The following is a 14,422-nucleotide window of genomic DNA, read 5'->3' on the forward strand; positions in this document are numbered from 1 at the left end:
AAATTCTAATCAATCCTAACCATTAAAATCCAACATTCCACTACCAAAAGACTCATCAACCTCCCCTCTTCAAAAACCCTTATAGCCTGGACTAAGTTTGCTCTCTGTTTGTTGTTGGAATATAAATTTGGATCGTAAAGTGATATTTTAAAAATTTGTGGGTGAAAAAAGTGTCATTAAACCATTATTTGGGTGAAAATAGGTCGTTAACTCTATTATAATCCAATATAATAAAGAAAAGAGATACTTTTATGAATTGGTTAACAAATATTTCTCACAAACTTTCTCTTAAAAACGCGACGTAATAGTTTACATTTGATCAGATGACATTTATTATGAACTGACTAATTGCGAGATAGCTCATATTTAATTCAATGTGACCTATTACAAATTGACTAATTGCGAGATGATACTTCGTGTTTGTGAGAAAAAGTTTCTGAGGAGTATTTGTCACCCTAGCATTACTCTACTTTATCAGGAATTCATTGAAAAAGAATGCATTCAACGCAAGTTCCGTTTTTTACCAAATAAGACACTTTAATAGTGAAATGTCTTCCTTATCATCAATTTATCATAATGTAAAAATAAAATGATGATTAAAGTATCATGAAAATGAATTAATGAATAATTGATTATGATTAATGAATGGTTGATTATGGTTCACCTATAATAGGATTCAAATTCCCAAAAATTTAACCTAGACCAGAGTAAAATTATAAGGCTGGTTTCAGAAATCACAGTAAAATAAAGAAGAAAAACCCAACACAGTGACACACATATCCAAACCAAATCCCACCTGCAAAAGAAAAAAACTGATCTTGCTCATTCTTTCCACCCAAATCCCCCTCAATTTCCGGTGATGAGTGCCAACAAGCCGCCGCAACTCCCTTTGTTATCACCGCCGTCTCACACTTTATGCTCCCTTCAAACCTCACTCCTTTCTCTAGCCGTTCTAACTCTTCTTTCCTTCACTTATCTTTCTCTCAAATCCCTCCATTCCCCTCCCTCTTTTCTTTCTCAAAATACTTCCTCTATTCCTCTCGTCTTCACCCAAGATGACTCTGTCTCTGTCGTCCACTCCAATGTTTTCCACTCGCCAAATATCTTCCATCTTAATTACTTGGAGATGGAGCAAAAATTCAAGATCTATATTTACCCTGATGGTGATCCCAACACCTTTTATCAGACCCCCAGGAAATTGACTGGTAAATACGCTAGTGAAGGCTATTTCTTTCAAAATATTCGAGAAAGTTCTTTCTTAACTCAGGATCCCGATCAAGCCCACCTGTTCTTCATCCCCATCTCCTGCCATAAAATGCGCGGCAAGGTACTAACCATGTTCAATGCTGTTCTTTTTGTTTTAAATTCATTAGTTTATTGCTATGATTTATTATGTGGATTAGTATTACTAGTCTTAATATTTCCAATTTAGGTTCTTCATTATTAGGGCTCCTTTGATTGCTATTTTGATAGTATCCTATTTTACTATCCTATATCCTATTTTACTATCATATCCTATCCTATAAAGCCAAAAATACATCTGTTTCAATATTTTCAAAATCCAATTATATTTTATTCAACTCAAAACATTAATAATTACCTTTTTCGTAAAGATAACCTAACTCAACCCAACTTTACTTTTTCCAAAATACTATTCTAAAATGCATGGAATCATGAACCAAACGGATTTATTAGTTTGAACTTTGGTATTAAATTTATAATTTTTCTAGAATGAAATTTGATGTTGAATGAAGCTATATTTACAAAGTAAGTTTAAGTTTGTATCCCAACTGATGTAGTGGCTGAGTTAGCATAGTTACATCTTAAGGTGTCAGGTTGATGTTTTAGTAGTTTGAACTGAAATTTTACTAGTTAGGTATGATTATGGGATTTGCATCTCGGTATTGTCAAAATCCATTGTTTTTTGTGTTGGTAGATTATCGTGATGATGGTTGAGTGATTGATTGATTGTATGCAGGGGACGTCTTATGAGAATATGACAATAATTGTTAAGGATTATTTGGACGGTTTGATAAGCAAGTATCCTTATTGGAATCGGACGCTAGGTGCTGATCACTTCTTTGTAACTTGTCATGATGTGGGTGTAAGGGCGACTGAAGGGGTTCCGTTTCTTGTAAAGAATGCAATTCGGGTTGTGTGTTCTCCTAGTTATGATGTTTCCTTCATTCCACATAAAGATGTTGCTCTCCCACAAGTCTTACAGCCATTTGCTCTTCCCCGAGGAGGAAATGATATGGAAAATAGGTTATATTTGCTTTACCTTACTAACCTATTATTTGCTTACGATTAGTTGCACTTATGTTTTTTGCTTATGCATTTGTATTCATCTGGGCTATTCAATTTGACATTAATTTTACTGATTAATGTTCTGGAAATTTTTTAAAGATTATTGCTTCATTGTCAATAATGGAAATTAAACTAGGTATTAAGCAAATGTATGTTGCAGCTGTTTTCTTGGAAGTAAAACAACAATTCATGCATTGTTACAAACTTTAGTACTCAGTGCACTGGAATAGAATAGAAGTGGGACTTAGGATTTGTTTGACTCCATTTTATTCTGTATGTAATTGAAAAGGATACTCCACTTAAGTTTGTATCGTAAGTTTTTATTCCAAGTAATGTTCTATTTATTTAGAACTGGTGGATGAGTGGTGGAATTATATAACAAATAGTGTGATAGTATTAAATTAATGCCACATCAAATAGGATACAAACTTTGTAAATGTAGTATGATGCAAATTAAACTTTATGTTTTGTAACTGTCAAATATATGTAACAGAAGTTATATGTAGGATTTAACAATATAAATTTTGGAATATATTATTTAGAGAAGAAAATATTTGCTTTTTGCGTTCTAGATGATATGTATAATGGTTGATGTTGTGACGTTTCTCAAGGATTTAATTACTAAATTAAGCCTCTTTTGCAGGAAAACCCTTGGTTTTTGGGCTGGTCATCGAAACTCTAAAATTAGAGTTATCTTGGCTCGTGTATGGGAGAATGACACAGAACTTGACATTTCAAACAACAGAATAAATAGGGCTACTGCACAACCTCTTGCATATCAGAAGAGGTTTTACAAAACTAAATTCTGTATATGTCCAGGTGGCTCCCAAGTGAACAGTGCTCGTATAGCTGACTCAATCCATTATGGATGTGTTCCTGGTGAGTTGTTAATTTCTCTCAGTGTAGTGAGTGTTTATGATTTTTTTTTTTTTTTCTTTTGTTGGCTGCTTTGGGGAAAATGTGGCTTATGAAGCCATACACTTGGTGAAAAACTTATGGTTTTTTATGCTTTCCTTTTCTCATGTCTCCAAACGTGAGCTGATTGATTTACATAACATATGGACGAGTCTTCCTATCACTAAACCTCAGGGAATAGGATAGACATATGATCAATCTTTATAAACAATATTGTAAGTAAGCACACATGGAAAACCCTTCTTAATTATTCCGAAGAGGTCTGTCTTAGAGTGCAATACTTACAGTACAGTGGAGGAAACTCTTGTTCCTATCCCCTGGGTGATGATGAAGTTGTAAATACTTCATCTGATAGGTAATACAAGGTGCAGCTCTTATTGATTACTAGCTTTTCAACATAATATTGAAGAGCAATGATTTTGAATGATCTAATTTTAGTCTAGTTCTTTATATAATTGCTTGGTCCTATAATTTTGTGCCCTGAATTAGGGATTCCTCCTAATTTAAATATGTATGTGGAGAACTCTTCAAGTTTTGGAGTTAAGACTCCCCTCCTGATTGTTAGACTTCAACATTGATTGTTTGGAGTCTTATCAAATAAATACATTACAACTTTCATTATCTTCTGAAAAATCACACTAAACTTGTTGGAATTAACAGAGTAATTACCCTTGATGAATGTATGACCAAATGATTGTAACTTCTTTGAATTTTAAAAGACTCAAACACCCCTAAATCCAAAAACTAAAAACTGAAATTGTATAATCTAAAAATTCCCACTTGAGTTCCAATCTAACAATCAAAAATTGCATTTGTACAAAGATTTCCCCATCTCTTTCTCTCTCTCTCTCTCTCTCTCCTTGAATTACCCTTGATGAATGTATGACCAAATGATTATAACATCTTTGAATTTTAAAGGACTCAAAACCCCCTAAATCCAAAAACTAATACTGAAATTGTATAATCTAAAAAGTCCCCACTTGGTTCCAATCTAACGGTCAAAAACCACATTTGTACAAAGCTCTCTCTCTCTCTCTCTCTCTCTCTCTCGCTCTCTCATCGTCTTCAGCATATTCTCCAGGAGAATGAATGACTATAGCATTTACATTAAAGATTGCTTGTTTTGTTGTTTTAACAATATGATGATGACATTACGCTCACTTTGCTTAATCAACTCATACTCTTTTTCATCTTCTTAGTACTTTCTTTTTGCACTAGATTTAGTAGATGGCTTCTTCGATATTGCTTTTGATCAGATGATACAATGACTATATACCAATAGTTGGATTACAGTTCCATTTTCTTTTTCTCTTCTTGTTGTTTATTATTATTCATATAAGACTCACCGGATAAAAGGATAGTTTTGTCTCGAGTCATCTATTGTTTTAGCATATGATATCAGTTACTTTTCTGCCAGAGAGAAAAAAAAAAAAAAAAAAAAAAAAAAAATAAATAAATGGTAGAGAAAAAAGAAAAAAAGAGAAATTGTTCTAATTGATAATGTCCTGCTTGTTTGCTATACCACTCAGAATGCCGAAGTTGTTTGAGTAGTGCTGGAGTTTTGGTAGGAGGAAACACAAAATTGGCTGGGAGTGTATGATTAAAGTTGATCTTACTAATTAACCAATATTCTGTAATTTAAGATTTTGTGTGCAGTTATCTAACTTTAAGGTCTTGATTATTGCTTGGATGCTATTTTCACATGTAGTTTTGTTCTTTATTTACCATCTCATAACCCTTTTTTTTCTCAGTAATATTATCGGACTATTATGACCTGCCATTCAATGACATTCTGGACTGGCGAAAATTTGCTGTCGTACTTAAAGAAAATGATGTCTACCAGCTCAAGCAAATACTCAAGAACATATCAGATGAAGAATTTGTTTCACTGCATAAGAACCTAGTTAAGGTAGAAGCTATTCACTGCACTTGAAATAGTTAAATTTTCGTGTTGTGAACTGTCATTCTATAAATTTAAATAATCACTTCAGTTACCAATATTTAAGGAAATCAATTTATTTATTATTATTATTATTTTTTAAATCGGGTATCAATTTTTCAACAATTATGGCTTACAATCTATAATGAATGCTTATCGTGCCATGTTTTCAGGTCCAGAAGCACTTCCACTGGAATTCGCCTCCCATCAAATATGATGCATTCCACATGGTGATGTATGAACTATGGTTACGCCACCATGTTATTAAGTATTAATTTGTGGATATAATTCCAGTTCAATTTTGTCCGCGCTCAAGGTTGCTTGCTAACAACTCAAAAAACTTGTAAAGCATGCATACAGTACTCTTGCCCATGACCCTTAATGGGAATTTACATGTATGAACTAAAAACAATTTATTTGTTCTTTATATATTCGTTTTATTCCACTTGCTCTTGGATTATTAAATATCGTATAATTTAGTAGTTAAATGTTAGTCAAATGTGATGTGTAATGTAGTTGATTGGTTAGAATTGTTAGTTAGAGTTAGTTTCAGTAAACTATAGTTAATTGATCTATGGTTAAGACTAACCGTAGTTACTGAAATATGTATAAAAGTAAGTGTAAAAACTTTGCTCTATAAGAGTTGTATAACAAAATAAAATCTGAACTAATTGAACATGGTATTAGAGCTCTTCATCAAGTTGCAAAATCGCTTCTTCCTTTCAGAAATTAGCCAGCATTGAAAGAAGAAATTGTTTAGATTTCATTCGAAGATCAATCGAACTCACCAATTTTTTGCTTTAACGATTGATTAAGCTTGTTTTCACCTGAAAATTACTCGAAGAAGCTGCGATTTAGAGTTGGTGAAATGGTGACAGATTCAAGCTCACCTCTTTACATCCATCCTTCGGATACTCCTAGTTCAATCTTGATTTCAGAGAACTCATTGGGATAATGAATTACAAGATATAGAGTCGAGCTATGATCGTGTCCTTGAGGGCGAAGAACAAGCTAGGGTTTGTCGGTGGTTCTTGTGAAAAATCGAAGTTCAATCAATCCTTGCATGCGCAATGGGAAAGATGTAACTCCTTGGTGTTAGCATGAATCTTTAACACGGTCTCAAAAGATATATTCAATAGTATTGTATATTCGAGTAGCGCACATCAATGTGGCAAGATTTGCAAGAAAAATACAAGGTTAATGGCATAAGAGTTTTCGGTATTCATAGAGAAATTGTGAATTTGGTACAAGGAACCAGCTCTATTACGGTGTATTACAACAAACTTAAGACTCTTTGGGATGAGTTAAGTTCACTAGTAAGCTTATTAGCACTAGACAGTGATTTAACCAAGGTTTATTTGGCTCACTTGAATCAACATAAACTACTACAATGCTTGATTGGTCTGAACGATTCTTATGCCTTAGTACGAAGCCAAATTCTGTTGATGGCTCCTCTACCCTCGGTGAAATAGGCGTTTTCTATAGTGAGTCAGGATGAAAGCCAGAAGGTTCTGACTAGTTTTAAAAACAACACAGAGGTCACCACTGCATTATACTCATAAGGCCAGAAGAATCAGAATCACAACCCAAAATATAAGGGAAAGAAACCTTATTTAGAGTGTGATTATTGTCATGCTCTAGGACATAAGAAGGAAAGTTGCTATAAGCTGCATGGATATCCAGTAGATTTTCAATTCACCAGAGGGAAATCATGGACTAGGGCTAAGGCTAATCAAGCTCAATCAAACTAGGAATTAGCTTCTTAGACACAATCGATCACTTCAAAATTTGGAACCAATCTTGGAAATGTGCTGACACCAGAGCAATATGCTCAGTTGTTATAATTGTTGGGGAAGGAGAACCTCTCGACACCATCTGCAAACTTGGCAGGTAAAATTGTTTCTTTGTACTCTAGCTTAAATACTGACGATTTGATATTAGATTTAAGAGCTGTGGATCATATGACTCATAATTTTCAGAATCTTGAATCAACTGTTGTTAGCCAATCACCTATAGTAAACTATGTAGGTCTCCCAAATGGCACAAAAACACCTATTAGACATGTTGGTTCTGTAAAATTGCAAGAACATTTGTGTCTTGATAAGGCCTTATACGTACCAGATTTCAAATACAATTTGATGTCAATATCCAAATTAACTTCAGCTGGTCACTGTTCAGTCACATTTTGCCCTGATTTTTGTGTTATACAGGATCTCTGGAGTGGCAAACTGAGGGGGATTGGTAAGCAATGCCTAAGGTTGTATCATTTTGTTCCTAATTCACAAATAAAATCGCATACTTCAGATTTAGGAATAAAAGAAGCTACGTATAGGCATTCTTTTGATTTAGGCATTAATAAAACTCTTTGTAAGTCTTCAATTGTACCTACTGCTTCATTAATAAAAACTGCTTGTTTGTCCTCAGCATTGTCCATCGCATTACATGTTAAAAATATAGTAATTTGGCACAAAAGACTAGGGCATGCACCACTTTTAGTCCTTAAGAAAATACATAATCATTTACCTGAGCAACATGATTTTCATTGTGATGTTTGCCCATTAGCTAAACAAATTAGGCTACCTTTTGCCTCAAGTGATACAAGTTCTTCACATGTTTTTGAATTGTTACATTTAGATGTGTGGGGGCCTTATAAGACACCTACCCAAGGGAATGCTAGATTTTTCCTTATTGTGGTTGATGATTACACTAGGATAACATGGTTATTTCTTATGCAATACAAATTGGATGTTTTTCAAACATTGAAAGATTTCCTTCGTATGGCTAGGAATTAGTTTAATCAAGCACCTAAATACATAAGAACTGATAATGGACTAGAGTTTTTTAATCACCAATGTCATGAACTCCTAGCTAATTTAGGTATCATACATCAAAGTACATGCGTTTACACTCCACAGTAGAATGGAGTGGTAGAAGGAAAACATAGACATATCCTAAATATGGCTAAGGCCTTTAAATTTCAATCTAGCATCCCAAATTACTTATGGGGTTATGTGATTAAGGCTGCAGTATACATCATTAATAACTTGCCTATTAGAGTCTTAGATGGTTTTTCACCATATGAAAAATTCCTTGGGACTAAACCTAATTTGGATCATTTAAAGGTTTTTGGTTACTTGGCATATGCTACCAATTTGGTTCCTCATGATAAGTTCACTCCACGATCTACACCTTGTGTTTTCGTTGGTTATTCCTCCACAAAAAAGGGTTATATCTTGTATGATTTACATTTTATATTTGTTTGTATTAACCAAGATGTGATCTTTCATGAGCATATATTTCCTTTTACTTGGCATCCTTCTAACAAACCAATTTTCCTAGACACCTTCATGGCTCAAGAATATGATAATCCCACTTCTCCTACCCAGCTTAGAAGATCTAGCAGGACAATTAAACCACCCATATGTACTACCGATTTTGTTTCTCCATCTTGCCTCAATCCAATCTAACAGCCACTGTCCAATATCCTATACAAAACTACATATCGTATACACATCTTTCACCCAATTATCAAAAATGCCTCTGTAGTATTTAGTTCTTACCGAACCTACATCATTCAGCCAAGCATCCAAAGATCCCAATTGGATTGCTGCTATGCAATAGGGAATTCAAGCTTTGGAAAGAAATGAGACTTGGCCTTTAGTTCCCTTACCTCCTGGTAAGACTCCAATCAGATGCAAATGGGTTTATAAGCTGAAATTTAAGGCAGATGGTACTTTAGAAAGGTACAAAGCAAGGTTAGTTGCCAAAGGGTTTACTCAACAACCTGGCCTTGATTATGAGGAGACTTTTTCTCCTGTAGTGAAGATCGTAATGGTGAGGCTTGTATTGGCTATTGCTTCCATGAGAGATTGGCCACTTTATCATTTGGATGTTGATGATGCATTTCTTCAAGGAGATCTCCAAGAAGAAATTTACATGCATTTACCTCAAGGTTTTCCTAAACAACATGATAAGGCATTGGTTTGTGGGCTTCATAAGTCTTTGTATGGCTTGAAGCAAGCCTCTAGAGCTTGGAATACCAAGCTTACTGCTGCACTATTGTTGGGAGGTTTTGAGTAGTCCCCATCAGACCACTTTTTTTTTATTCTTTAAGAAAGTTCAAGGTCAGATTGTTCTATTGCTCATTTATGTTGATGATTTAGTTCTTCTTGGTAGTGATCCTTCAGTTCTTCTTGGTAGTGATCCTTCACTCATTCAAGCTACTAAAGACTTGCTACACTCACATTTTAAGTTGAAAGATTTGGGAGCTGTTAGGTATTTTTTTGGGATTCGAAGTTGCAAGATCTTCCAAAGACATTACTGTATGCCAAAGGAAGTAAGCCTTGGAGTTGATTGCCGAATCAGGGCTAGTTGTTGCCCAGCCATCTTTAATCCCTCTTGATCCAAATATAAAATTTAATTACTACAGCCGCATATGATGAGCAATTTCCTGGATAGGCAGATTCTGTATTAAAAGATCCCTCCATATATCAAAAACTCATTGGTAAATTGCTTTACTTATGCTTGACTAGACCTGATATCAGTATTTCAGTAAATCTCCTTAGCCAATTCATGCATCAGCCTAGGGATTCTCACCTTCAAGCTGCTCTAAAAGTGGTTAGGTATGTTAAGCAATCCCCTGGTATGGGTTTATTCTTCCTTGCTCATGGTTCTCTTCGCCTGCAGGCCTTTTGTGACTCAGATTGGGCATCTTGCTTGATGACTCGTAAGTTCATTACTGGGTTCTGCATTTTCCTAGGAGGTTCTCCGCTGTCCTGGAATCAAAGAGGCAAGCTACAATCTCTCGATCCTCCTCTGAAGCAAAATATCGCGCTATGGCCACCACAGTTTGTGAACTTGTTTGGTTGACACAACTCTTGACTGATTTAGCTCTTCCTCTCCAGCATCCAATTCCTCTGTGCTGTGACAATAAATCTGTCATTCATATTGCTTCAAATCAAATATTTCGTGAGTGCACGAAGCATATCGATATTTATTGTCACATTGTGCGTACCAAGCTTAAGGAGGGGTTGATTCTTCCTACTCATGAATAGCCTGCAGATCTATTTACTAAGGCTCTTTCAGGACTTTACATCACCATTTATCGTCCAAGTTAAGAGTAATTGACATTCATCACCCACCAACTTGAGGGCGGGTCTTGGATTATTAAATATTGTATAATTTAGTAGTTAAATGTTAGTCAAATGTGATGTGTAATGTAGTTGATTAGTTAGAATTGTTAGTTAGAGTTAGTTTGAGTAAACTATAGTTAATTGATCTATGGTTAAGACTAACCATGGTTACTGAAGTTTGTATAAAAGTAAGTGTAAAAACTTTGCTCCGTAAGACTTGCATTACAAAATAAAAACAGATTCACTCTTCTTCTACATTTCTTTGAACTAAATTGAACATGGATGTATTACCAATCACTGATTTTTGGGTTCTGTACTATACTAGTGAAAAAAAAAAAAGTAAAAATTCTTTGCTTTCAGGCTTGTAATATCCCTTGTAAAAGTTGTCATCACAATGATCTCTAACTGCAATAGTTTTCTTGATATCTATGGTTGAAGATTTGTTCGTTCTTAGGTACTTGCAATGGCATTAATATTTGCTCTGTCGGTGAGTGATTATGAAATTTGAAAATCATTCTCAAATCTAGTTTTATTAGTTTTGAAATCATTAATCTTATCAGACACCATTATTGAGTTTTGTGGTGACACATGTTAGCCAGTGTTTTAAAACCCAGCTCGACCTGGCTCGGCCAGTTGAATTGGTTCAATTGGGACCTGAGGCCTTCACCGGGTCGGGTAACAAATTTTACTATTCATTGAAAATCCTAGAAATTAGGACATCAATCCATTTATAATTGAAGGTTGGAATGGTAGGGCTTTTGAAGAGGAATGGTCGATGAGTGCAATGGTGGCAACGACGGTGATTTCTGGTGAGTGAATGACCAAAAATCATAAAACTATGTAGCCGAAAAAAGCCCGCTGTTGTCGGTGATTGGAAAGGCAATGGGGAAGGGGTGAAATGAGTTTTGGTCAGGAGGTTGAGGGGAGTGTTGTCATTGCTAGAAACACGCCCTATTTGCCAACATCGACAGTGATGTTTGGGGTGCTTTTGCAAGATTTCAAACCTAGAGGAACTTCCAATAATTTTTAAGGGCATTTTTGCAAGATTTAAAATTTTTGAACATCGGTTTGACCCATTGGTCAAACTTGTTAAACCGATTAACCTGGGACTTGGCAACTTTGCCAGGTTTCACCCCAGGGTAGGTTTTAAAACACTGATCTCATAAGTCTAAGAAGAGGAAGGAAAATTAGCTGGTATTTCAAAAGCTAAAATCACATCAATTACAAATCTGATTTTTCTTGTTTCAAGACAGAAAATTTAGAAAGAATAATGCTAGCCTTACTCACCCCCCTTACTCACTTCTCTTACTCACCTTTGTTAAAAAGGTGAAAAAGTGGATAAGGCTAACATTTTAACAAAGATAAGTAAGAGAAGTGAGTAGGGAGTGAGTAAGGCTAGCATTAATCGTTTAGAAAAGTGATTATGTGAATGTTTATTTTAAGAATAAAAGTTTTGGTAATGAAAAAATAATTTTTCTAATTACATATTCGTAACTGTAATGACAAACCCCTGAACAACTTCTTGTCCACATATTCCTAAACAACTTCATTTTCAAATGTAGAAAACGTTGCAAGAAAACATGTGAAAATGCTTTATAAAGTCTCCTCCACCAACCTTTGTTATTGTCAATTTCTTCTCTGGCCCTCTGGGCATTGGGTTCTTTGCCCACCACATGTTTCCTTAATAATTGAAGGGTGACTGACAGGACGCGAACCAAACACAAATAACAAATTATGAAGTCTTTACGATTAGTACGTACGTACCTCTCTTTTTTCTAAACATACAGCAACCCTTTGATTTAATTGGGACTGAAAACGCTTTTGATTTGCCTTTCAACACGATTGTTTCCCAAAATAAATTTTTCACATCTTCAAATGTTTTACAATTTTTTCAATTAATCAATTAACTTAATCGCAACTAGGGTGAGAATAATCTGATCTTTTCTGTTGTATAATTTTTTCCTTTTAAAAAAGAAAAATGGTACGAATAAAAATATATCTTGGGGGGTTGGATTACATGAAATAAAGTGGGTTTTGATCTCATTGGATTGGAACCAAATAAATGGTCGGTTTAATAAAGTATATAGATCTTCATCTACTTCACATGGCTATCCGAAATAACACGTTGAATAAGGTGAGTTTTGATTTTATTAGAGCCTAATTTCAACATATATACATGTCAAACTTAAGCAAAATTCATCATTCTAAACACTTGTAAATTTATTGGTTAACACTCTCATATCTTCACAACTTAAGTAGTTTTAGGTTCAACTAAAGTTATCACGACTCATGTTCCAAGCATACGTTTAGGCTTAAGATAATAATTAATATTTATTGTAAAAAATCACCAATAAATTACATAAAGACGAAACTGATATCAGTATGGAAACCTTATTGCTATTCCTCTCTTCACGTCGTTGTAGTCGTGTTTTCGGGCACAAAACTGGATCGTAAAATTATCAAATTAAAGGACAGTGACACACGATTGTGTCAGAAAAAGTTTTATATACCGGCGTGTAAAGCCGTCATCGGGGAAAACCTCGTTGTAATAGAGCAGATTTTCTGTGTTGGTAACATATATTAGTTAACAAGATTTCTAAATAATATAATATGAACTTCATTGTAGTCGTAACTTTTTCTTGCATGTTGATACCATCGCTTCATTTAGCATCATTAAGACAAAAGAAATTAAAAGACAAATAAAGTAATGGAGTGACAATTATATATTGTTATTCATGATAATCATTCGGTAATAGCCAGCCCTCCATCCTTTGTCAGTTTAATTTATTCAACTGAAATTAATTGTATATCAAAAGATTGCATTTAATTAGTTACTGCCCTAGCTAACTTATCCTAGCTACCTTGGCTTCAAATTAATAAATATATGCTTAATTAAGGTATTAGCCCACCTTTTCCTACTTTGTCATCTATATAACTCTTGAATCCTCTTCAGATCAACTCAAAGATGCCTTCAAATGAAAGAGCTAGTTTCAAGAACATCAATTTTCTATATACTAATTATTATTTGAAGACAAAGTAAACATACAGCTAAATATTTTAAAGCATCAAAAGCTACACAAAACTTGAATACCCAAGTTCCCAGATTAAATTTTGGTTAATTAGTCAAACATTGGCATCTCAAAAAAAAAAAAAAAAAGTATATATATATAAAATTTGCCCAAATTTTTAATCATTTAAGAAAATAGTAATAATATTGGACATGTAAAATAATATGCCAAAAGCGACTGGCACTTACCAAGTTGGTATATTAAATGAAAATCACCGTAAGAGATGGAGCATAAGTTCGTTTTTCGTCTCATTGAGATGGCGAAGTATCTGAAACTGATAGTGAAGTTAGAGGATAAGACACACTCGTACAAAATCTACCTTTATGCTTAATCAACTTTGTAAGATGCTGTTGTCCTTCTTGTGTACATTTATATTTAATTAATGGTTCATGTATACTCCAGGTGAAATTTCAACCATAGAATTACAATGTATATCTAGAACGTTCATATAATATTTATTCATCTAATTAATTAACAGAGCTTTGTTGGTAATGAACAGTCCGAAGCACCCCATTTTTCTTTAACTTTGTGGGAATGACACATTTTAAATTATTAGTAGTGATGGCATTTATGTTTTTGTCTTCTGATAGAAAGAGAGAAACCGTAAACATGCGTTGCTTTTAATATGAGATAACCACTTCACCTACCCTAAGTAAAAGCACTGATGCGTTTCACATATTATGGATATACATATACATATTCGATTCTGATTTATTTGAATTGTTGGGTCCATCTTTGTTTATAAGACGACTCTCAAACACCATTATTTTCTTGTCTGATCAATTTATAAAGTTTTTAATTCTCCTTAAATTATCTTCATCATATGAGAAATAATGACTCTTTGAATCTTTCTTTTAATTATGTTTTCGGTTTTTTTAAGAAGTAAGGTTGTTTATGTCTCACTGATTTTTTTTTTTTTTTTTTTTAAATAAATTTCTCTCATTTGATCAAGGTTAAAAAAGAAAAAAAATGCAATTGGTTACAGTATTGTGGTTTTTTTGCTGCTCCTGTATAGGTTTGGTTGTCTTCTTTTGCAGTAGCCTGGTTGGTTTTTTTTTTTG

General features: G+C 34.1%; 1 protein-coding gene across 1 annotated transcript; it reads left to right on the top strand.

The window, feature by feature from the left end:
• Positions 1-711: 711 nt before the first annotated feature.
• LOC116143851 (probable glycosyltransferase At5g03795) lies at positions 712-5,606 on the top strand. The gene is made up of 5 exons (XM_031429299.1): positions 712-1,327; positions 1,979-2,265; positions 2,951-3,186; positions 4,974-5,131; positions 5,335-5,606. Exons 1-5 carry the CDS (start codon positions 860-862, stop codon positions 5,434-5,436), a joined length of 1,251 nt encoding a protein of 416 aa, XP_031285159.1. The 5' UTR covers positions 712-859; the 3' UTR covers positions 5,437-5,606.
• The last annotated feature ends 8,816 nt before the right edge of the window (positions 5,607-14,422 follow it).

The sequence above is a fragment of the Pistacia vera genome, unplaced genomic scaffold, assembly GCF_008641045.1.
Source record: "Pistacia vera cultivar Batoury unplaced genomic scaffold, PisVer_v2 Contig433, whole genome shotgun sequence".
Classification (NCBI taxonomy): Eukaryota; Viridiplantae; Streptophyta; class Magnoliopsida; order Sapindales; family Anacardiaceae; genus Pistacia; species Pistacia vera.